Here is a 25,515-nt window from a genome sequence, read left to right as displayed (position 1 = left end):
GTAAGAGCTGTTCAACAATGAAATGGTCTCACTTGGGAGTTTGTGGACTCTCCTTCCTTGGAGGTTTTTAAGCAGAGGCCAGATGTCCATCTGTCATGGATGCTTTAGTTGAGATTCCTGCATTGCAGGTGTCCCTTCCAACTCTACAATTCTATGATTCATTTGGGAAATCACAATTATTTTTAAGGCAGGGATGAGGAGCCTTTTTCAGCCAGAGGGCACATTCCCTTTGGAGCAGTCTTCCAGGGGGGCACATCCCAGAGGTGGCTGGGGCAGAAGGCACAACTGGGAGGAACAACAAATGTAAAGGCTTTGTATGGTAGGCTAGTTTCAACCCTTTCGATCCTCTGTCCAGTTTTGGATTGAGCATCATCAGATGTCAACGACACATTCCAGACAGAAAAAAACACTCAGCAAAGGTGTGAATGGTTAGACTGTTGAATTATAATCGGGGAGACCACAGTTTGAATCCCTGTCCAGCCATGAAGCTCACTGAGTGGCATTGGGCCACTCGCAGTCTCTCAGCCTAGCCAACCTCACAGGGCTGTTGTGAAGACAAAATGGCAAGGAAAGAACCATGTATACCACCCTGAGGTTTTTTGTAGCAGTTCGAAAGCACATCATAGTGCAAGTAGATAAATAAGTACCGCTCCGGCGTTTCCGTGCGCTGCTCTGGTTCACCAGAAGCGGCTTAGTCATGCTGGCCACATGACCTGGCTCCCTCAGCCAATAAAGTGAGATGAGCGCCGCAACCCCAGAGTCGGACATGACTGGACCTAATGGTTAGGGATCCCTTTACCTTTACCTTGTGCTGTGTTTCTAGGCACAGGTCTGGACTTCAAAGCTATGTGTCCAAGCAGTTTTGATTTATTTGTTGTTGTTCCAGTGCTTTCCCCAGGAAAATCCATGTTTTGCCATTGAACCGGAACAAAAGCATTTGAGTTTTCTGTGGATTGTCATTTGCTCCAATTCGGGGTGGGAGAGACCACTCTGACACAGAGCTTTGAAGCACAGACCTGTGGTCCTGGGTTCTGGCTCCACCTATCCTTGAGCTCTCTGCTTTCCGCCCCTCCAGTCCCAATGGTGTCCAACCCATCATGAGGTCTGGAAAACTGGGGAGGCTGTAGCATACATGTCAAATTGATAGAATGCACACCTGGAGGTTATTTGGATCTGGGACGTCATGTCTGTCTCCTCCACCTCCTCTGTAAAAGCTTCTTAGCAGGAATTTTGCAATCCTCCCGTTTAAGCCCAGCAGCGAGAACCATTTGTTTGCTTAGAGATTATTGAGGGTCCCTGAAGAGTGAGGTTGACCAATATTGAATTTGTTAATGCAGATAAAACAACTTACAAGACGCTGGTTTCTAATAATACCAAGGTGTTGCTTTAAAGATTAATTAAACTCTAACATATTGAGCCAGCCTAGTAGACTCGTGAATAAATTCCCGGTGACATACTGGGTTTTGTTTGCTCCCAGGGTTCGTTGGAGCTTGATGCATGGCAGAAATGGCAAACTTCTGCTGATTATGCTCCCATCTTGTTTGCTACAGCTCTCGCATTCCAAAGCAGTTGCTGCGTCCCGGCGGACTCTTGATTCAATAGGCTTAATTACAAAGTTGAAAAATTGAGTCATGCGCACAGGTCAAATTAGAATGTACTTAATATCCCTCCAAAGGAGAATTTGGACCAGTTTATCTACAGGGCTCCCAACTCCTGGGAAAATGAAAGCACAATCCAGATCAATAATGCTATTAAGGGCTGAATTAGAAATGAGTTCAAACAGGAATCACAAGGTGATCATGTTGGACCACATGCTGGTTTGAATGGAAAGAGCTACAGTAAAATAGACATCGTGACACCAGTGTATGGACTACTTAGGAACATAGGACGAGGCCTTATATGGAGTCAGACCATTGGCCCACCTAACTTAGTATTGGCTACACTGACTGGCAGCAGCTCTCCAGGGTTACAGGGAGGGGGTTTCTCCCAGCCCTGCCAGGAGATGCCAGGGACCTTTTGCCTGCAAAATCCAGGCTGTGCCACCAAATTATTATATTTCCCAACACCTCACAGGGTATGTTAAGCTTAAGTATGGGCATAATTTCTCATCTCCTTTCCCCCCACCCTAAAACTAACTCTAACTCTTTTCTTGACATTCTCCATTATTTATTTGTGGCTCTCATCAGACGCCATCACTTCACAACTCTGAAGATCCAGACTCATCAGTTGAAAAGCATCAACTTGAGAGTACAATACAGTGACACTGGATTTGTATAATGATGACACTGAGGCAATTCTGCTGTAAAACGATCTGTACCATTAAACTCAAGAAACATATTCCTTGCAAAGGGAGAAGGGGGAGAGACCCCCCCAACCTGTGCTTTCTAAGGCTGCTAGACAACAATTTTTGATGCAAGATAATGTGTGCAGCATGGGAAGATTTGCACAACTGAGGCAACAGTTTCCTAGCAACCATAGATCCTCTACCAATCCTTTCGCTGATAACCATTAAAATGTATGTTAAATAGCATTGGGCACTGAAAAAAGAGAGAAAAGAAATGGAATCATGAGGAGATTCACGACTTACAAAGACTGGGAACTGTTTAAGCAGTGCAGTGTTCAAGTTTTTGATGTAAAATATATCCATGCCCCCAAATAATGATGCCACTCTCAAAATAGCTATCACTATTTTTCTTATTACATTTATTACCTGTCCTTCATCAGCAGGTCCCAGAATGGGTTGCAGCAATTTGAAATTGCAACCAACCCTAAATTAGGCTGCCATTTAGTAGTGGGTCCTAACGCGGGTGGCGCTGTGGGTTAAACCACAGAGCCTAGGACTTGCAGATCAGAAGGCCAGCAGTTCGAATCCCCGTGATGGGGTGAGCTCCCGTTGCTCGGTCCCTGCTCCTGCCAATCTAGCAGTTCGGAAGCACGAAGTGCAAGTAGATAAATAGGTACCGCTCCGGCGGGAAGGTAAGTGGCGTTTCTGTGCACTGCTCTGGTTCGCCAGAAGCGGCTTAGTCATGCTGGCCACATGACCCGGAAGCTGTACGCTGGCTCCCTCGGCCAATAAAGTGAGATGAGCACCGCAATCCCAGAGTTGGCCACGACTGGACCTAATGGTCAGGGGTCCCTTTACCTTTACCTAACCTACCAGTTGAAGATCAATGTCATAGAGGACCAGGGATGTGCATTCTGCTTCCCTCCCAGACCGATGCTTTGAAATAGCCAGGTAGAAAGACCTATGTTCTCATTTACAAGAGAGGCCAATGAAAGTCTTGATCCTGGCTCAGAGGAGAACTTTGGAGACAACAACACCTGGCCTCAAAGTGAGCTCTACAAGGTCTGAATTTCTTCTCCATCTCAGATCAAAATCTGAGCTACAGAAGAATCCCTGTCTTCTATGCCAGCTTTCTCTAACCCAGTTCCCCTCCAGATGTTTTGTACTGCAACTCCCCACTAGCCTCACCAGTGTTGGGGAAGCTTGCGCCACACTCTTCCTTTCCTTAACTTGGTGACAATGGGAGCAGCAGCAAGCCACATGGGGAGGAAAAGAAAGAGAGGGGAGATTTTTCTTTCTCCTTCTTCTACCAACTGCCCATTGCACTGATCCTACTTTGCAACAGGGCATGGGGAACATTGGGAGATGTCATTCCCACAAAGGCTTCACAATTGTATTATACTTTTAATTAAGAATGATGAGGAAGTTTGTCTAGGCCACCTGCAGTAACAAACTTCGGGATCTCAAAATTGCAATTGCAGCAGTCTTTGGGAGAACTACATCTCCCATGAGTCACTGGGATCCGATGCCTGGCACATTGCTAATCAGCCAATACACCAGAGCATCTGAGAAAGGAGTGAAGAAGTGGGGCGAAACCCTTTCCCTGGGGAGAAAGGGTGGTAGGCTGGCCACCTCTGGAGATGGGTAGTTTTCCTGAACTCCTTGAATTGGCTCAGATTCAGAAAATTTATCTGAGTTCTCCACACACCCCCAAAAGGGATAATTAACAAGGCAATCTGAAATGTGTTTTAGAGAGTTCACACATCCCCAATTTTTATTGGATAAACAGCTTTGCATAATTAAATAGTTTAAGTTTGGGTGAGGTCAGCCTGTATTTCCCCCCCGAAGGTCTATCTAGCCATTCCCTTCATGGGGCAAGTTTTTAATATTCTAGGAAGTGGGACTAGTGTTTCCTCCTGCTGCCCATGATATTCAACCCAAAGACCTTCAGCATACAGATCAGGTGAGCGTTTCATGTGTCTTGAATAATATGCTAAAATTGCTTTCACTTTTGGGGATCTGTTTCTTTCAGCGACACCTAAGCCACTGCCCATATGCTGAGCCCCACGGCTGAGAGAGGTCATCCTTCCATCCTACTGGATGCCATATGGTGGCAATTGAGAAGACTCAAACAGAAGGATGAAACTTAAGCAGGGTGCTTTAGAGAAGTCTCGGGATATTGAGCAAATAGGCTCTTCATATTATGAGATCATGTATCAGGTGATGCATTCTTCCCACGCTTATGAGTTAATTATGAAAAAAAGCAATCAATATCACACCAGTGTTTTTCAACGGTTGTTTTTTTAACCAAATACCAGACAATACAAAACAATGAATGCCTGTGAATGCATCTCCCCGCCCCATCTCTTTAAAGTTTGGTAAAAAGAGGCAACAAAAGAGGGAATTCAGAGGGAATTCACCAAATGCCAAACCCAAACATGAAGCTTTCAAGCATTACCCATTTTAACTGAAACAAAAAAAATTCCTTCCAGTAGCACTTTAAAGACCAACTAAGTTAGTTCTTGGTATGAGCTTTCGTGTGCATGCACACTTCTTCAGATACACTGAAACAGAAGTTTCCAGACCCTTCTATATAGTGAGAAGGTGGGGAGGGGTATTACTCAGAAGGGTGGTGGGAATGGGTGATTGGCAGATAGCTGTGATGAGCCTGTTGACGACTCTTAACGACTGCAATAGGTCTTACAGGAAAAAGCAAGGGGTGAGAAGGTGAAAAATGGCTTTGTCATGTATAATGAGATAAGAATCCAATGTCTTTGTTCAGACCAGGTCTCTCCATGGTTTTAAGTTTGGTAATAAGTTGCAATTCAGCAGCTTCTCTTTCCAGTCTATTTCTGAAATTCCTTTGTAGTGTATCTGAAGAAGTGTGCATGCACACGAAAGCTCATACCAAGAACTAACTTAGTTGGTCTTTAAGGTGCTACTGGAAGGAATTTTTTTTGTTTTGACTATGGCAGACCAACACGGCTACCTATCTGTAACTGGAACCATTTTAACTGGTACCTCCTGAACTCCTGGCTGACAGACAAATAGCTACTTTCCACATAGTTGATCAAGTAGCAACCCATATGGCGGAGAACTGTCCCAACGTTGGCATTGTTGCACCTGAGCTGAACGGGGCTGGAGCGAGCCAGGGTAGCAGAGAGGTCAAAGATACAGGGGTGTACTAAGGAAGACAACCCAGTGCTCTCACCTGGGCTGCCCCAACTTCACATCCCTATCTGCCCCCCACCCCACCCCGGCCCTACAACACAGGCTGCTACTGAACCTGCTGTGATATGTATGCCTACATTTATCCCTATTATTATTATTATTATTATTATTATTATTTACCCACCCTAAGGTGGGTAATATTCAAAACAATTCAAAGCAGCTTACAATAGGTTTCAGTCTCTGTCAAACGGGGGGTGGGGGGTATTTATTTATATATATATATTGCTGAATTTTGTACAGCTGTGGAAATACCAAACTGGTTAGTATAACTATAATGAGAACAGAGACCCACTGAAAATAATAAAAACATGACTAACTTAGACCCATAATTTTTAATAGTCCTACTTAGAGTAAAAAACTACTCGGAGACAGCTCAATATGACAGATATGATTGTGGGTCAAAGGAAATGGGCAGAGAGATGTTTCTGGCTGATGGGCCACAATGGCTCTCTCATACGAACTCTCGCAAAAATTATTGCTTGTCTGTTGCCCTTATCTAAAGGCAAACTCCTGGGAATGATCAGAAATGGTTTTTAAAATAAAATTGATAGGCACCAGTGCTTCATTTCCCCCGATATTCCCCGTGACATATAGGAGCAGAGATAGCATGGTGTCTCGATAAGGCCAAAGAGCGAAAGTCAGTGAGATGAATTATCGGCTGCTAACAGTTACACTGCTTGACAAGGGAGAAAACTTATAATGCAGAGTCATGGCATTTCCACTGGGAAGGTTAGAATAGATGTAAAATCAATATGCTGTTATCTGTTTCTCGTTGTACTTTTTTTGGAGAGGCAACAATAACCTGAAATGGGGTTAACTATCCTTAACTATCATGATGTCTGAGGGATGGGGTAAGAAGATGTGGGGAATATTTTTATTCAAAAAAATGGCTATTAATGGGCTGGCTGGGGATAGAACATAGGCCTCCTAAAAAACAACAACATGGAAGGGGGAGGGGGTTATATCTGGATTTTGTTTTTGTGAGGCATTGGAATGTATAGTGCCCCATTTGCACTATACATTTTAAACTGTATCACAGAATCATAGAATCATAGAGTTGAAAGGGACGCCAAGGGTCATCTAGTCCAACCCCCTGCAATGCAGGAATCTTTTGCCCAATGAGAGGCTCAACCCACAACCGTGAGATTAAGAGTCTCATGCTCTACTGACTGAGCTATTCTGCCCACCCCCCATATGCATGACTCCTCGCAAAGAATCATGGGAACTGCAATTTGTTAGGGGCTGATGAGGAGGATATTGGGCTTTCTGGGGAAGGCGGAGGGTCAGTGGATGCTGGTCGTGGAAGGGGGACTGGTGCTTTTGAGCTCAAAATACAGTATGGTTTCATACCCTCCAACACGTTGTGGTGAAAAACTGGACACGTGTTTTTTCCAGCCATGCTCCTGCACGAGTCATATGATGCACGCAAGATCATGGTCCCCCAAAATGCATCTTTTTCGGGGCCATTATTTTGCCGCACCCCAAAATGTGCATTTTTGGGGTGCCGTGCTCATGGGTGAAAAAACGGGATGTCCCAATTTTAACAGGACAGTTGAGAAGTATGTGGTTTTATTCTGTATATTTTTTGTGTTCTGAAACAAGCGCACACACCCTCTCACCCTTCCTATGCCTATCATCTATCTATCTATCTATCTATCTATCTATCTATCTATCTATCTATCTATCTATCATCTATCTATCTATCTATCATCTATCTATCATCTATCTATCTATCATCTATCTATCTATCATCTATCTATCATCTATCTATCTATCTATCTATCTATCTATCTATCTATCTATCATCTATCTATCATCATCATCATCATCTATCTATCTATCTATCATCTCTCTCTCTCTCTCTCTCTCTCTCTCTCTCTCTCTATCTATCTATCTATCTATCATCTATCTATCTATATCTATCATCTATCTATCTATCTATCTATCTATCTATCTATCTATCTATCTATCTATCTATCTCTCTCTCTCTCTCTCTCTCTCTCTCTCTCTCTCTCTCTATCTATCTATCATCTATCTATCATCTGTCTATATCATCTATCTATCTATCTATCTATCTATCTATCTATCTATCTATCTATCTATCTATCTCTATCTATCATCTATCTATCTATCTATCATCTATCTATATCTATCATCTATCTATCTATCTATCTATCTATCTATCTATCTATCTATCTATCTATCTATCTATCATCTATCTATCTATCTATCATCTATCATCTGTCTATATCATCTATCTATCTATCATCTATCTATCATCTATCTATCTATCATCTATCTATCTATATCTAATCTAATCTATCTAATCTAATGCATTGCGGCGAAATGGGAGGCAGGCCCTCTGCTTGAACTGATGTTCTCCAGAGCCAGCCCAATCCCCACACAGTTTGGATAACCCTGATGTTCTCCAGATCCCCAGATGGGGGCTGGGAGGGATAAACACCCAATGCCTAAGCCAAGGTCTCCCTACATCTGAAAGTTTAATAAAGTTGTGTCCAATTTTAATCCCATAACACGTAGTCGTGAGTCATTATTCCTCCCGGGGGTCGCCTGGGGTTGGGGTTTCTCCGCCTGGCCACGCAAAGAAGAGCATGCCAACAAATGATGGCTGCTTGGGGGAGCTCACACTAGAATGACAGAAACTAACAAAATATGAGGAAGTGTTGTTTATTTTGCAGCAGAACTCTGAGGCTCAGGCATGGCAGAAGTGCTGTTGCATTCAAGTCCTGCTTATTGGGCTTCTCACTGGCCACTTTGAGAACCCTGTGTGCTTCAGAGAAGGTTATCCCCCAGTCTCAACTGGAGATGGCAACCTGGAACCTGGGACCTTCTGCATGCAAAACACATGCCCTACCACTGAATTGGGGCCCTCCCCCAATATGAGGCTGGCACCTTCCTAGCCAGATTCGACTGGGTGGGCAGCCCCTGTTATGCTCACTCACAGAGAAAAGCTATTTGTATCTCGTCTCTGTTTAGAACAGAAGTGAGGGAAGGCGTCCAGTTCTGGCATCCAATGAAATGTAGGCATGTTTAAGGGGGCATGTTCCAGGTAGGAGATGCTGAGCCAGTGCAAACAGGAACTGAACAGGAAGAACAACTGGGCTCTTGTGAGCTGTGGATTTTGGAGGGGATGTTTATGAAGACCCTTTGTCAATGCTATAGGAGATAAAGGCACACAGGTAGTTATACTCACCATATTATTATAGTAAGCAAGAGGAAACACAAGTACAGTGGACGCTCGGGTTGCGAACATGATCCGTGCGGGATGCACGTTCGCAACCCGCAGTGGCATGCGCAAAGCACGATCTAGCGTTTCTACGCATGTGCGACCACCAAAACCCAGAAGTAACCCATTCCGGTACCTCCGGGTTTTGGCGCGTCCGTAACCTGAAAAAAATGCAACCTGAAATGTCTGTAACATGAGGTATGACTGTAAACACTTGGCCACTGCCCAAAGCCCTCACTCCAATATCATATGTGGAATTGGGGTAGGCTTTATTTCTGAAGCAGGGGAGGGGAATTCTATTTGCAAATGTTTTCCCCTCATTGTCCCTTCCCTTTGATGAATGCTTATGAGCATTCTCTCTCATGCTGAGCAGGTTTTGCTGCCTATAGCTGCGCTTTTTCTTCTCCTCAATCACCACACACCACTTTGCAGGCTGCTCTCTAGCTTCCTGGCTGCCTGTGACTGTGATTCAGAGCACTCGCTTCCTGAAATAGGATTTGTCTCGAACATTGTGTGAGTTGCTCCACAGATCGCTCTTCTCTGCAAGGAACGCTGAATTCAACCGGCTAGCGGCTGCAGACCTGTGATGCGCATAAGAACAGCTTGAAGAAAAGCCTTGGATAATTTCCACCCAGATTATTTTTTAATGCTAGATATATTTATGGAGAGGCTATTCAAGGGGCAGCTTTTAAGTCCACTTGTAAGACTGTGCTAGAGACATGGAGGGGAAACTGTGCTGTGAGAAAACCACCCAAACACACAGCCCAAAGCATTCCCATATAGGCTTTTTGAGACTCCAGCACCCCGAAACTTGAGATTCAAGAATGATGTCACATGGCCTAGTGATGCCCCAAAGTGATGGAGGAGTTTGGATTTGATATCCCGCTTTATCACTACCCTAAGGAGTCTCAAAGCGGCTAACAATCTCCTTTCCCTTCCTCCCCCACAACAAACACTCTGTGAGGTGAGTGAGGCTGAGAGACTTCAGAGAAGTGTGAAGCCCAAGGTCACCCAGCAGCTGCATGTGGAGGAGCAGGGAAGCGAACCCGGTTCACCAGATCACGAGTCCACCACTCTTAACCACTACACCACACTGGCTCTCATGGTATGAGGTGGGCCTGGTGATGTCACAGAGCTGTCATCCCAGCAATAAAGGGGTGGAGTCTAGCAATAAAAAGGGGGAAGCCAAAGGTGTGAGGTCCCCCTGAAATGGAAGGTGGGACTAGATATTGAAAATGACTTTGAGGAGGCAACGTAACTGGTGTCATGCCTCCATGAGTCCTTGCAGGAGGCACCAATGGCAATAAACAAGGTCAAGCTGGAGGGCATGCCTCCATTCTCAATGTACAAAGTACAAAGAGAAGCATGAGAGGTGATTTGATAGCCATCTTCAGATATCTGAAGGGCTATCACATGGGAGATGGAACAAGCTTGTTTCCTCCTGCTCCAGGACCTGAACCAATGGATTCTGTCATCAGGGAGAACCTTTTGATAGTAAGAGTGGTTTGACTAGGGTTGCCATTTTTCAAAAAGTAAAAACCAGGACAGAAGTTGTTGAGCTTTTTATAGACAACCCCCCCCACAAACCCCCCAAATGCCAGACGTATGGCAGCCCTATGTTTGACAGGTGGAATCTCCTTCATTGGATGGTCATCTGTCATGAATGCTTCAGCTGAGATTCCTGCATTGCAGAGGGGTGAACTGGATGACCCTCAGGGTCCCTTCCAACTCTTCAGTTCTATCATTCTGTCATTCTTGGGTGGCAGTCTGTGGTTGCCACAGCACAGCAGTCATGCAAACACTATGCAAAAGGATAGCTGGGCTCATGATGATGGCCACATGTAATCTACCTACTCTTCAAGACTTGCTATTGAATGAGCTCATTTTTTAGATTTTGTCAACACCTCAACAAGTATGAGGCTTCTGAAGCTGAAGCAGCCCTGACAACATCAATGGGAGAAGATGGATTTTGTGAAGTCTTGGCAGTCTTCAACAATTTGGGGGTGCCAGCATCCTCTTTGTCCATTCACTCTCTTTTTTTATATATCTTCGATGCATGGATCTCTTTTGCTCTGGGAACAAGCCTTTTGCAGGCGTGTTAGGGACAAAACTGTGCATTACGCACAAAGGCCTGAGGGAATAAATATATTTTCCAGAGCATTGGAAGCACATGATTGTCAGGCCCTTTCCGATTTCCAAGAATTAATTAATTGATTGATTGATTAATTGCCGGCATCCCCTTCAGGTAGGCTGATCCCTAGTTGTTGAGAACTTTGCTAGTCTGGGAGTCATTTTGGACTCACAGCTGTCCATTGAGTCACAGGTCAAATCTGTGTCCAGGGCAGCTATTTACCAGCTCCATCTGGTACGCAGGCTGAGACCCTAACTGCAGACTGCCTTTCCAGAGTGGTGCATGCTCTGGTTATCTCCCGCTTGGACTACTGCAGTGTGCTCTACGTGGGGCTACCTTTGAAGGTGACCCGGAAACTGCAATTAATCCAGAATGTGGCAGCTAGACTGGTGACTGGGAGCGGCCACCGAGACCATATAACACCGGTCTTGAAAGACCTACATTGGCTTCCAGTACATTTCCGAGCACAATTCAAAGTGTTGGTGCTGACTTTTAAAGCCCTAAACGGCCTCGGTGCAGTATATCTGAAGGAGCGTCTCCACCCCCATCGTTCAGCACAGACACTGAGGTCCAGCTCCGAGGGCCTTCTGGGGGCTCCCTCATTGTGAGAAGCCAAGTTACAGGGAACCAGGCAGAGGGCCTTCTTGGTAGTGTCGCCCTCCCTGTGGAACGCCCTCCCACCAGATGTCAAAGAGAACAACAACTACCAGACTTTTAGAAGACATCTGAAGGCAGCCCTGCTTAGGGAAGCTTTTAATGTTTAACAGATCACTGTATTTTAACATTTTGTTGGAAGCCTCCCAGATGTGCAATAAAAAATAAATTATTATTATTATTATTATTATCACGATAAAAAAAACTTAAACCTGCCCTGGTAGCCACTGATCCCATGATGCACAGCAGAGAAAGAGAGAGTGAATGCAAATTTGCACACTGCCACATCATTGCCAGCTGCTCGCTTCATCAGTGGCGTCAGTCCCTGACAGTTATCTCTCCCTGCCACCCAGGAAGTAACCTGAAACTTGTCCTCATCTGCATCCATTGCTGAGCACTGTAAGGTCCCTGGGTTGTGGGTCATGACCCAGTCTTGCTCAAAATTACCCCCTGAAGCCTCTATTGGCACAGAGAGGGAAGCTTCTAACTGGAGCCTTCTCCCTGGAGCTAATAGCAGTTTCAGTAAGAGAGGAGCTATTTTGATGTGATCACAATGTACAGGGAAAGTATTGACCCCTCTCCTCCCAGTACTCACTGTCTATTACAGTGGTACCTCGGGTTACAGACACTTCAGGTTACAGACTCCATTTACCCAGAAATACTACCTCAGGTTAAAAACTTTACCTCAGGATGAGAACAGAAATTGCGCCACGGCAGCAGCTGGAGGCCCCATTAGCTAAAGCGGTGCTTCAGGTTAAGAACAGTTTCAGGTTAAGAACGGACCTCCAGAACGTATTAAGTTCTTAACCCGAGGTACCACTGTATTATTATTATTATTATTATTATTATTATTATTATTATTATTATTATTTTAACATGCACATTAGATACTTGCATGCATTTAACATCATGTGTAGTTTGGTGTTTGGTGCTCATGAGATGTGCAAATTGTAGTGTCAGCACAACCCATGGTACATGCAGACTCCCTCCACAGTGCAGAGATGGGTTGCTGGGGAGGACAGAGTCGCAATGCTAGCTTTCCAGCAGGTGTGTCACTGTTGCTGTCCAGGAAGTGGGTGGGTGAGACAGCAGGGTTGTCAGCAGAATGCATCTGACCAATCTGAAGCTCTATTTGGCTTTTGAAAGGGAACTGCAATAGCAGGGACCCTTGTGTTGTAAGAATTATTATGTGAAGACCTACCACCCCATCCTTTTCAGAATTTTTCTTTGAGGAGGGGGTGGTAAATGAAGGACTAATTTAATGAGGGGTTGTTGGATGTCTGATTCATCTGATACTTTTGGTTTCATATTAATTCCAAACCTATATGTTCCAGAACGTCCCAGGTTATATCAGTGAGTTCTCTACAGTCTGTGCCCATCCCAGTATAGATCCCCATTGCTGCATCCTCCCATTTAGCCTGGTTTGCCTGAGGCACCTAGGTCAATGGAAAGGGAACTGTAACTGTCACAATACCCAGATGATTCAGATATACATGATCAGGAGCATGGACCTTCATGCAAATTTTGAAACAGGACTGAATATCATGATGGAAAAGCTAGAGCCTTAGCTGCACATACCACAGAAAACACAGAATTATAAAAGTGGCAACGTGGAGACCATCTACTCCCTGCTCAATGTAGAATTTACTAAGCAGGATGCAACCACAGCATACCAACCAGTCCTCAATCAGATGTTTTGGACTACAACTCCCATCAGCCATAGGTAGCATGGCCAATGGTCAAGGACGGCCAAGGGTGATTGGTTATGCTGGCTAGGGCTGATGGGAGTTGCAGTCCAAAACATCTGGAGAACACCAGGTTGGTGAGGACTGAGGGTATCCTATTTTGTAGATCCAGTTACAGATAGGTAGCCGTGTTGGTCTACCATAGTCAAAACAAAAAAAATTCCTTCCAGTAGCACCTTAAAGACCAACTAAGTTAGTTCTTGGTATGAGCTTTCATGTGCATCTGAAGAAGTGTGCATGCACACGAAAGCTCATACCAAGAACTAACTTAGTTGGTCTTTAAGGTGCTACTGGAAGGATTTTTTTTTTGTTTTGACTATTTTGTAGATGCTACGTTGAGCAGGAAGCTGGAGTAGATGGTCTCAGCATGGCCAGTGGTCAAGGATGGTTAAGGATAGTCAATGGTCCCAGCTTTATAAGTCTCTGTTTCTACAGTATATTAAACTAAGGCTATAAACTTCATCACCAAAGAGATTAAATGTGAAAACATGTGCACAGACATGAAAGGCACACACATTCCTTTGTGGGTGCTTATTGCCCAAGTATCTTCAGCAAAGGAAACGTGAGCACCTCCCAAGGTAGACTGTTCCATTTTTGAATAGCTCTTACTATTAGCAAGCTTCTCTTAAGTTTTAGCCTGCTTCCATACAATTTTCATCAACTGGTTCTTGTCCTATCCTCTGAACAACAGAGAACAAGTCTGTGAAGGTGCAGTGCAAAATTAATCAGAGAATGGTTCTCAGGAGGCCATGATGTAAATCCAGCTCTTTGACAAAGTGCTGAAAATGCTAGAATTGTTCGCAAACTCTGAAAGGTTCCATTCATTTTGGATCCCAGAATAATGAAGTAAATATGAAAGTATATCTATTTGTTATTACAATACATTTCCCTTGAAATCCATCAGCAGTTCCACTCCTGTTGCACCTGCAATATTTGATACATGCATACAGAAACAGAGCAAGATCTTAAACCCAGCCATGAGAGATACAGCACGTTGGCTGAAAATAATGTATATAAGTGGAAAGTGATTATTTAAAATCCATCCTTATGGGCGGATTATGAGAGGCACACTTTTCATGAAAGAAAAGCAGAGTGCTGAGCAGAAGAAGGGAATAAGCTAATGCAAACAAATGTGATCTTTCACAAGTACGCTCTGTCTTCCTTTTTCTATAATTAACTGTTCTTTTAGTTTGCAAGAGACTCGTTTTGCTAATCTAAAAGGGTAATTGCTTTTTACCCAAGCAATGTAGGTTTCAATCGCCACAATCTTGCACCCTCCCTCCCTGCATGTATGGAAAGCATGGAGCTTATCGCAAAAAAAGGTAGTAGGAACTTGCTTGTCCTAGGGAGTTAGGACTGTGTCAGGGGCAGCATTCTAGAACAGTTAAGGAGCCAGGCACCCAGAGCCAGGCTCTAAGAGCAAATGGGATAATAGCTCAGTGATTAGAGCATCTGCTCTGCATACAGGAGGTCCCAGGTTAAATTCCCAGCATCTCCAGTTAGAGCTCGGAAAATCCAAGATCAGAGAACAAGCCAGAGGACCCTCTGAAGTGCGGGTAGACTTTGTTGCTCAAGGACAGTTCCTCTAAGACAGAAAGCTCTCTTATACTCCTTCCTGTCTTGTAGGAGCCAATGACCATTCTGGGTGGAATCAGTATGGAAAGTTATTCCCTGAGAAGCTGCAAGGCTCATCATATGTGGTAGGGCTCAACAGTTTCTGACATCAGCACATGGAATATAAAGGGGCATGAGGAAGAATGAGCTGTGAGTGATCCTAATGGGGTAACTGTGCCCCTGAAAGACCAGGTGCACAACATGGAGTCATTTTGGACTCACAGCTGTCCATGGAGGTGCAGGTTAATTCTGTGTCCAGGGCAGCTGCCTACCAGCTCCAGCTGGTACGCAAGCTGATACCCTACCTGCCCGCAGACTGTCTTGCCAGAGTGGTGCATGCTCTAGTTATCTCCCGCTTGGACTACTGCAATGTGCTCTACGTGGGGCTACCTTTGAAGGTGACTCGGAAACTGCAATTAATCCAGAGTGCAGCAGCTAGACTGGTGACTGGGAGTAGCCACCGAGATCATATAACACCGGTCGTGAAAGATCTTCATTGGCTCCCAGTATGTTTCCGAGCACAATTCAAAGTGTTGGTGCTGACCTTTAAAGCCCTTAGTGGCCTTGGTCCTGTATACCTGAAGGAGCATCTCCACGCCCATCATCCAGCCTGAACACTGAGGTCCAGCTCCGAGGGCCTTCTCTGGTGGTTCCCTCGCTGCAAGAAGTGAGGTTGCAGGCAACCAGGCAGAGGGCCTTCCCGTAAGTGGTGCCTGCCCTGTGGAACGTGCTCCCAGCAGATGTCAAGGCAATAAACAACTATTTTACTTTTAAAAGACACCTGAAGGCGGCCCTGTTTAAGGATTAATGTCTGATGCTGTCAAAACAAAAAAAAAATCCTTCCAGTAGCACCTTAAAGACCAACTAAGTTAGTTCTTGGTATGAGCTTTCGTGTGCATGCACACTTCTTCAGATACACATGTCTGATGCTGTGTTGTTTTTGATATTTGGTTGGAAGCCACCCAGAGTGGCTGGGGAGACTCAGTCAGATGGTGGGGTATAAATAATAAATTATTATTATTATTACTAAGTGAGCTGCATAAGGGTTTCAGCTTGATGTAATTTCCTCCTTACGTCAAAGCTCTCCTAGTACAGCTGTACAGCCAGCACTATACCACTCTGACAGTAGAGTCATATCCAAGTTAGTAAACCAAGGTTAAGTCACAGTTACCCCTGTTTGGGTGTAATGGGAGACTGTGGTTTAAACAAACCACTCTAGAAGTGCCAAGTATATACACGAGGAGAAGAGGAGAGGTGGCTGGAGGGGTGGGATGGGTGGGGGAGGAAAGCAAACAGGCCTCTCTCTGTCCTCACTGGTAGAATGAAGCACCACTGATGAGGGAGGGCTCACCATGCTTTCTCTTGACTTGATAACCATGGTTTATTAAGCTAATATTGCTACCTCTGAGCTCAGTCTATGTGCGAATAAACAGAGACGAATCTGACATCACCACAGGAAGGTCTATAGGTCAGGGATACAGCAGAGGGTTCCTTGTTCATCTCCAGGTGGAACTGGGAATGTCCCATGCCTGAAATCCTGGAGAGCCACTTTTAGTGAGTGTAGATGATAACTGAATTAGATGGACCAAAGGTCCCACTTGTTATAATGTTGCTTCCTATGTCCTTAAGTTTAGTACATTCAGAAAGTTGTGTTACAACATTTCAGTCTCCCCAAACACTTTGCTGCAGACCTCCAAGTCACGTAAGTTCAACAACAACAACAACAAGACTTTAGAGGGGCGCTCCTGTGAGAAACTGCTGAACTTGAATTTATTAGCAAATGTTATTCCGTTGAATTTGGGCTCAACTGAGGAAGATAGCAATATAATCTTATCACCCATGACTGCTGTTGTGAATGAGTCATTCCATTCATATCGTTTATGCATTTGGCCAATGCATATAAATGAGGTGTAACTACTGCATGCCCTTTGCATTTCGTGGCCCTTTCTCTTGCTCCACTTTCGACAAACTTTTATATCTCTGCACATATGAATTGCGTCCAGAGTTCAGGTGCAACCCTAGCTCCTTGATGTTGTTGCCTGGGGAGGTTAGAAAACCAAACAGGCTCCTGTCCACCAGCCAGCCTCCACTGCCAGGGTAGCCCACCATGCAAGGGGGAGGGGGTCTTCACCATGCTGGAGGCCCCATGGCAGGTATAAAGTTACTACTGACTATTTTACCACTTGTGGTAGCCAGCAGAAAGCCTGAAAATTGGGAATTTGGGAGTCGGGTGATGGAGGCTTTGGTTCTGCTGCATCCAAAATCTGGCATATCCCATAAGGGGCAGGGATTTGTATCATGTTCCATGATTCCTCAGCCTCACTTAAGCTTTTGTAGTTGGAGTCAGTCCGTCCCCCCAGGTCAGGTGGGAAAGGGCCTGCAGGACAGGGAGCAGGTCTACCAAGACTCATAGCCATAATCCCTTGTTGTGAAATTGATTCAAGATGCTTTATGGGAATATTTCATACACACCCACACACCAAATGAAGATAGCACAGCTTATGCCACAATAAATTTGATAGGCTTTAAAATGCCACAGGACTCTTTCCTGGCTGCTTTGCTCCAATATCTGGAGTCATGCATGCAAGATGGGTTTCAGTGCATCATGCAAGAAGGACCTGGTATCCCTTGCACCCTTGACAAGGAGCTGCATTGATGCCTCCACCCCGCCAATTAAAAACAATATACATTTACTGCAATAGTCACATTATAAATTACTACATTTTATGTGACCCAAGTACTCAAATGTTCAGAGTGAGGGCGAGGCAAGGTGGAAGGGCAAAAACATTCACACACCTTTGTGCCGTGGCACAGGAATAATAATAATAATAATAATAATAATAATAACAACAACAACAACAACATTTATTTATATCCCGTCCTCACCAGCCAGAGCCAGGCTCAGGGCAGCTAACACCAGTAAAATTACAGTAAAATCATAATGGGGGAAAGCCCCAGTTTAAAATACAGATTAAAATGCAATTTAAAATGCAGCCTCATTTTAAATGTAGCCCATAGATCAAAACCGTAAGGGGAGGGAAAAACATAAGGGTCAGACTGAGTCCAAACCAAAGGCCAGGTGGAATAGCTCTGTCTTGCAGGCCCTGTGGAAAGATGTCAAGTTCTGCAGGGCCCTAGTCTCTTGTGACAGAGTGTTCCACCAAGTCAGGGCCAGTACTGAAAAGGCCCTGGCCCTAGTTGAGACCAATCTAACCACCTTGCGACTTGGGACCTCCAAAATGTTGTCATTTGTGGAGCTTAAGGTCCTCCGCAGGGCATACCAGGAGAGGCAGTCCCGTAGGTATGAGGGTCCTAGGCTGGATAGGGCTTTAAAGGTCAAAACCAGCACCTTAAACCTGACCCTGTACACCATCAGGAGCCAGTGCAGTTGGTAAAGCACTGGATGAATGTGATCCCGCGGCAAGGAAGGATGGATAGCTTCTCCTGCGTTAGATCTCGCTGCGGCAGCACTGGTGCGGCACCAGAAACATATGTGTCATATACTCCATCATCTGATAGGTGATTTTTGCACATCACCGCTCCCTGGGTCTGCATCTCCAGAGGGTGCCAGTTTTCACGAATGCTGAAAACTCCTCCAATCACATGGCAACTTTGCTTCTATGTCTCTGAGCTCGTGCAGGTTATGTAAGGTTGCCTGAAATTGAAATGTTCGGCAGGACTATGTGTTATTAGTTATATTATGAAACACCAAATGCAATACAGCCATTGCAAAGTTGAGCTTCCTGCATAGTAGCATTAGCCTGAGTTTATTGAAGACCTTGGAAATCTAAGCTTCAGGCAAGCTGCTAAGACCTTTTTATTTTGTCAGGCTTGTAGTGTGGGTTAAAGTTCTGTCTCCTGGTTTTTATCACTGAGTTTGTTTTATCACGCTCTTGGTTTTACTGTACGAAATTGATTTTAGAAATATGAACTGTTTTCAGTGCAGCTTGAAGACTTTTCCTGCATGTTTGTTTGTGAACTGTTTTATTGTATACTCATTTATTTTACTTGTTTTCTTTAATAAACCGCTTCCAGTTTATTTTGGAATACACATGGTTCAAAATTGTCACAGTGCCCACAATATGGATTGCATTATTAAATTCTACATAGTAATCACCATTATTAGAATCAAAGAAGAGAACATTTAATATCTGTTTTGGAAAGTGGTTTGTCTATCTGTCCCTGTTCTCCTTAGGTTCCGCTGCCTCTCAAGATATTGTCACCAAACTCAGCTGAAGGGTTCCTGATGTGAAGAACAACAACATCAAATCAATACATTTTGGAACTCTAGTTTTTCATTTCCCAACACTTTTTGAGAAATGAAATTCCCACGGGGAGCTCCAGGAAGGGCCAAGTTGGAATTCTTGACCAAAGAGAAGAGGATCTACATTACTGAAGACATTGTGCGAATAAGTCCAGAAGTTCAGGGGCTGGAATTCCGAAGGAAACCTGCATTTATCTATTCACAAAATACTACAGCACTGAAGCAGTCAGAATTCAGTAGAGAAATGTTTCTATTACAACTGTCCTCTGGATTCAGCACAGAGAACTGAGGCAGAAAATGATCAGGGAGGGAATTTAGTCCAAGCTGAACATTCAGCAACCCCATGAAATCGCCCGTGAGAGAAAGAAGGTCGCTGCTGGACTTGTAACATGGCAGAGAGGGACTTAGTGGTTAAAGTTAATACGCAGGATGCAGCTGCCTCTCAGCTGCTGCCCATCCCAGATGTATGCTATAGAGCTCACAGCCCCACAAATTCTAATGGCATCCCTCTGAACTGTGAGGAGGGGTCAGCTTTGTTCTTTTCTTTTTGCAGGACCATCCACTTGCTATTCAGGGTGCTGACCTGTAATGGAGCATAGAGCTTTTCAGACGGAATTGCCTTCCGTCCAGAACCTTGCCTTTAGGCCATCTTTGACATGGCCAAGGACACCTTGCAAAATTGCAGCAGCATGGATGCCTGGTGCTTTTATTAAATGACTGCATTTATAAACGTGAACAGGGGGAGAGGAGATGTTACACACAGGTCTTCTGCCCTCTCATGCTGCAGACTACACACACACACACACACACCTTTCTTTCTTTTTTGAAAAATCTATAAGGCTTCTCTTGACTTCAAAGTGACTTAACATTTTTCTTCCCCTAAGGGCTCAGCTTGAGGTCATCAGTTTGTGAATGGGCCAGGATTATGCAACCAGGAAGCCAGTTTGCTCGTGCCTCCCCTGGGTTAAGTTCTTAAGGTCTCACTTTAGCACCAGCTGGTGGGAGGCAGGGGCAAGGGGAGGAAGCTGGCAATTGCATACATTATTTCAAAAGTGAATTTTTAAAAGGGGAGTGCGAAGGTTTTCTCTCATATTAACTGGCACCCCAGGGGGGGAAGTAGCATGTGGATGATACTATGCAAGTGAAACTGTTTTTGCTGTCTCCAGAAAGTGAACCCTACATATACAAGGTGTCATCTGAATACTGGGACCTTGCCTTATACTAAGGTAGACTGCCAGTCCAAAGAGCTTTTTACACAAATAGGTGTAGAGGTGGATTTCTCTTCACTTATATTGCCTGAATTTCTTTACACTGAGATGCCAAGGACTGAAATTAGGAAATTAGGATTTTGTGCATGTAAAGTCTGTGTATACACACTTCCTCCACCCTTGCTGGCTCCTGGCACTCTGGAAAGGAGGATTTGAACCCATAGCTTCACAAGCACAAACCAAACTGAACTACTGCGCAAGACAAGAGAAGAGAGGAATTTGCTGAGGATTTTCTTTCCCTCGCCCTTCTGCAAAAAGAGGGGCAGTTTGCCAAATGCACTCCAAATATTGTCAACCAGTGTACATTTGCGTGCCGCCATTTTGCTCCTCACAATGCCCCAGGTATGATGCTAAGTCCGCGGCATTGTGGAAAACGGCAAATGGCAGCCAGATCAACAGATGCCACTGCTGTTTCTTTCAACAACAACAGGGTGTGGTGAAACTCTTAAGAAAAAAGAAGACGCTCTGCTATTGCTGATAGTGAGCTCTTCCCTTATGCCCTATTTTTGGCTCAGCTGCAGAACATAGAAAGCTGCCTCCCACCAAGTCAGGCTATGGGCCCATCTAGCTCTGTATTGTCTACACTGACTGGCAGTGACCCCTCCAGGTTTTCAGGCAGGGGTCTTTCCCAAGTGATACTTGGATCAAACCTGTGACCTACTGCAGACCCTCCAAGTGTTCCTATTTTACAGGGATCGTCCCAGATTTACAGAAGCCATCCTTGTTTCTGATTTGATCCCAGATTGTCCCGCTTTTCCCTAGGACGTCTGCATAATAATAATAATAATAATAATAATAATAATAATAATTTATTTGTACCCCACCCACCTGACTGGGTTTCCCCAGCCACTCTGGGTGGCTCCCAACAGAATATTAAAAACACAATAAAACATCAGACATTAAAAACTTCCCTAAACAGGGCTGCCTTCAGATGTCTTCTAAAAGTCAGATAGTTGTTTATTTCCTTGACATCTGATGGGAGGCCGTTCCACAGGGAGGGCGCCACCACCGAGAAGGTCCTCTGCCTGGTTCCCCTGTAACTTCACTTCTTGCAGTGAGGGAACTGCCAGAAGGCCTTCGGAGCTGGACCTCAGTGTCCGGGCTGAATGATGGGGGTGGCCCCTTCAGGTATATTCAAAGAATTGTTGGAGGGTATGGAGTAATGTGACCCCCAAGTCAAGGAGATAGGTAACTATACAACCTTTAGAAGACATCTGAAGGCAGCCCTGTATAGGGAAGATTTTGTAATGTTTTAAAAAATGTTTTTATATATGCTGAAAGCCCAGAGTGATGATGATGATGATAGAATACAATGTCCCTATTTTCATTGGAGAAATGTTGGAGGTTATGCTACTAGAGATGCTCCACCACTGAACTACGGCCCCCTCCCCCAAACCCATGAGAAACATGCCAAATAAAGTGGTTTTGGGTTGGCTCACCAAGCTTGAACTTCGAGGCAAGGAGGCAGATTTTCTAGCAGGCATCCCATCCCTTTGCAAAATGATGGTTTCTCCCGGCAGGACAGGCCTGACTTCGCACGAAATCCCATCGCCGTATCTCTCATGGGGAGGGCCTGTATCCAAAGACAAGGACTTCTCCAGCTTGCGCAACCGCGCTCTAGCCACCAGGTCATCGCTCCTCAAGCTCTCCAGGTCAGTCTCTGGGTGTGACTTCCGGGCCACAGCATCGGCTTTCCAGCCTTCGGAGGTCTTCTTCTTCATTCGCAAGTCATCCAGGCTTCTGCCACCCGAGCCCAGGCTACTCTTCAGCTTGGCGGCCCGGAAAGCTCTCAGGCTCACAGGGTCCAGCACCCTGAATGTGACCTCGTTCAGGAACTGTGAGAACTTGAGCTTAGCTTCAATCTTCTCTTCCACGACAGATAAGGAGCTTGAGGACCCTTGGCTCAGCGCGCTGAGGTCAGAGGCCGACGAGCTGCTTCTCTTCTGCACCTTCCGCCTCTGCTGCTTCTGGCTGGTGTTCCCTGCTTTGGCTGGGTAGAGTGAAGCGTGCTCCAGACCATGAATGTTTTCACCCCATTTCTGGTTGTGTTTCAATCGATGGGATTGATAACCTTCATCCTTATTTTTGCTTTTAACAAAGCTTTTAGCCTCTGACCTCCCGCCACTTTGGAGCTCAAAGCTCTCCTCGCTGGAGCTGCAGGGTTTGGAATAGTTCGCCATACCCAACATGCTCAAATGTCTGCTGTCTAGGCTGCTTCCAGCTTCAGAGGCACGGAGATAGGCAGCAGCACCGCAACATGGTCGTTCTTCAGCCATCCCCCTAGGCCCTTCTGGCTTGTGGAGTCTCCCGTGTGCCCCACTCTCCACCTTGTTGTGTGTTGGAGATCCTTTGGACAACAGCTCCATGGGATCTTTTCTTTTACGTATCAGAATGTTAACCTATTGCCAGCAAAATGGCATCTCCCTCTTCTTCTTCATTCATGCAAAAGGGCTGTTTCCTTGGCAAAATACACCCCTGGTCCAGCTGCAACAGTTCACATTCCCTAGTCACACATACCCACCAAAATTAGATCAATAGCAAATTTGCATCATTTTAATTAGTTGTACCAATCAACTAAATCCATAGTACATGCAATCTCCCACCTCCTGCCCCGGTCCCCGTCGCTGAGAAACGTGGGTTTCCATCGATCAAGACAAGCATTTGATATATTCCTGCCTGTTGAACTGTGAACTCATCTACATTGATGTGAATCAATTCACACTAAGTAAGCTCTGGGGCAGTAACATTGCAGGGCTTTTTTTTTTTTTAAAGTCAGATACTAAAGAAGGTCATATGATGGTATGAAATGCCCTGTTCTTTGTTAATGCACTCTGCTCTGTTATAAAACACACACACAAATCTATGAGGACCCATCAGCCCATGGAATAAGATGTTTAGGGGGATGATCTGGTCCCCCTCCCCAACTGCAGCAGTGTCCATGCACGGAGGATTCCCCTTCAATGTATATGCAATGGGGGACATGCAAAAACACTGTTACCCATAATAATATGTGGAATGGGAGGTCACATCCATTCAGTCAGTCCATCCTCTCCACCCAATGTTCTGGTGCTCTCGGGAAGACGTAACTTGCACTGAGTGGAGGAAGAGGTCTGATGACATGGGAAGCCCACAAAGACCTCACGTTCTCTCTAATATTCTGCTGTGTTGACTTTGTGTTTTCTCATCCCATGGGATCTACTGATCTTATGGGAATCTTCCATATGTGGACACTGAACCGTGGGTGGGGCTTCGTTTTGCCCTTAGTTTCTGTGCGTTATTTATCATTTTTGTTGAAAATGTTGAGAATTATCATTATATTCACTGAAAGGATTCTTATTGCATTGGTTTAGAAACTCAAATGATGATCAGCTGTGAGTCGAACCAAAATTGCCCTTCCTGGACAGAGATAACCTGCTCACATCTTGTAAAAGCAAAAAGCAAACTCTGCGGCACAATATTACCTACAGATCCAAAACTCTTGAGAATTGCCAGTCAATGTCAACACCTGCTGATTTTATATGTATATGAGAACAGGTGGTATCCAACAGCTATGAATCCCTAATCAGTCAATTCACCTATCTCATTTACCACTTTTCTTGAAATTACAGTTTGATCTTTACGCTGTTGAATTGCCTTTCTTTCCCACCCCTCACTGATGACTTCCTGGTGTTGCCTGTAACATGGTCAGGGTTCCTTTCCTTTCCAAAGACTATCGCACAGAAGAAGAAGCTGAAATGCTGTACAACTCCACAGGGGTCTGGGGAAGGCCACCACTCTGCATCAAAACGGTCTTGTGAAGGTTCTTCGGAATTTCTTACAAACTGCGTGGCCCAGGATCCCTTGCGACACAACGAGAGTGAAGGTATCTCCCTTGGCAAATCAGCATTCCACCTGCATAGCTGGGCACTTTGGAGGACTAAGAATGATGCATTCTGAGGCCCTTATTGGGAATACATTGCCAGCTTGATCACGGAGGGTATATAAAGAATTTGGGCAAAGGTTAATTGAAGCTTATTTAGGTGCCAAATGACATTTGAGAGAGCTTTTCTGAACACCTCCAGGTCTGAGCAAAGGCAGAACCAGACAGAAGGAACCCACCACCACCAAGATTAATTGATTCAGTGGGATGACTCTGCAAACCATAGATCAAAGAGTTTCAAATGGGCGCCCCTGTACTGTGAAAAGAAATTAAGACTTTTGTGCTTGGGAGGTAGGGGCAAAGATTTGTCCTTTTCCTTTGAACTGGGCTTACGTTTAATTTTTTTTTTAAGGGCTTTGTTTTCCTGGGAATAGTATCACGAGCAAATGAAATCTCCTGTAGCAAAAGGAGGAGAACTGCCGCCAAGGTTGTTATGACAACTGGAAGTTTCCTAAAGAAGAGCTCTGAAAGATGTTTTCGTTTTGTGGCAAGAACTGTTAACCACCGCCTGCAGTTACCCTGTAAAAAAATATTTTCCCTCCTGGTCCTGCAAAAGTGCTGGTGGCAGCATTTGCAGGTTAAATCAATCAGCACCCTGCTCCTATGAATTTTGAAGAGACGATACCCATAGCTGTCACTTCAGCTCACGGGGCACCTGTCAGCTGGGCCTGTCACGTGCGTAGTTTTAATCTCATTTGGCCATTATTTTTTACTAGCAAAAGATTGGTCACTGTTATGATGTGTGTGGTGTAGTTGCAGAAGGGGTTGGTATACTGCAAGATGCTGCATTGCCCTTGTCAATTTATTTCTATATACTGCATTTTCCACAGTAAATCTGATCTCAGAGTGCTTCCGAATCAAAGTCTCAATACAGCAACATAATGGCAATACATAAGGGGACTGCAACAGAACAATGAAATATTAATAATCAATAGCTGCTCATTTGTTTAACATGCATAAACATTTAACCAAGCATAGAGCTTACTGATATGTCAAGTCAAAATACCTATGAAGCAACTCCTTTAGGAAGGCTTCTTGGGCTGGAGGGTGGAGCAACAAAGAAAAGAAAAGAAAAAAGCTAACAGTAAATGACCCCTGTACAGTTAAGTCCAGTCAAAGGTGACTATGGGGTGGTGGCGCTCATCTCGCTTTCAGGCC

The 25,515-nt window shown here is 44.8% G+C and overlaps 1 protein-coding gene across 1 annotated transcript in view; it reads right to left on the bottom strand.

The window, feature by feature from the left end:
• Window positions 1-22,633, bottom strand: part of BEGAIN (brain enriched guanylate kinase associated) — a 178,970-nt gene extending 156,337 nt beyond the window's left edge. The window contains exon 1 of the mRNA XM_081916459.1: window positions 21,878-22,633. Coding sequence (XP_081772585.1) covers window positions 21,878-22,627 — 750 coding nt within the window. The 5' untranslated portion in view covers window positions 22,628-22,633. The remainder of the gene's footprint in view (window positions 1-21,877) is intronic.
• Window positions 22,634-25,515: the final 2,882 nt, after the last annotated feature.

This window comes from Podarcis melisellensis, assembly GCF_964234715.1.
Source record: "Podarcis melisellensis genome assembly, chromosome: 1".
In the NCBI taxonomy this organism is placed as follows: domain Eukaryota; kingdom Metazoa; phylum Chordata; class Lepidosauria; order Squamata; family Lacertidae; genus Podarcis; species Podarcis melisellensis.
This window is presented reverse-complemented; position numbering and strand designations above follow the sequence as displayed.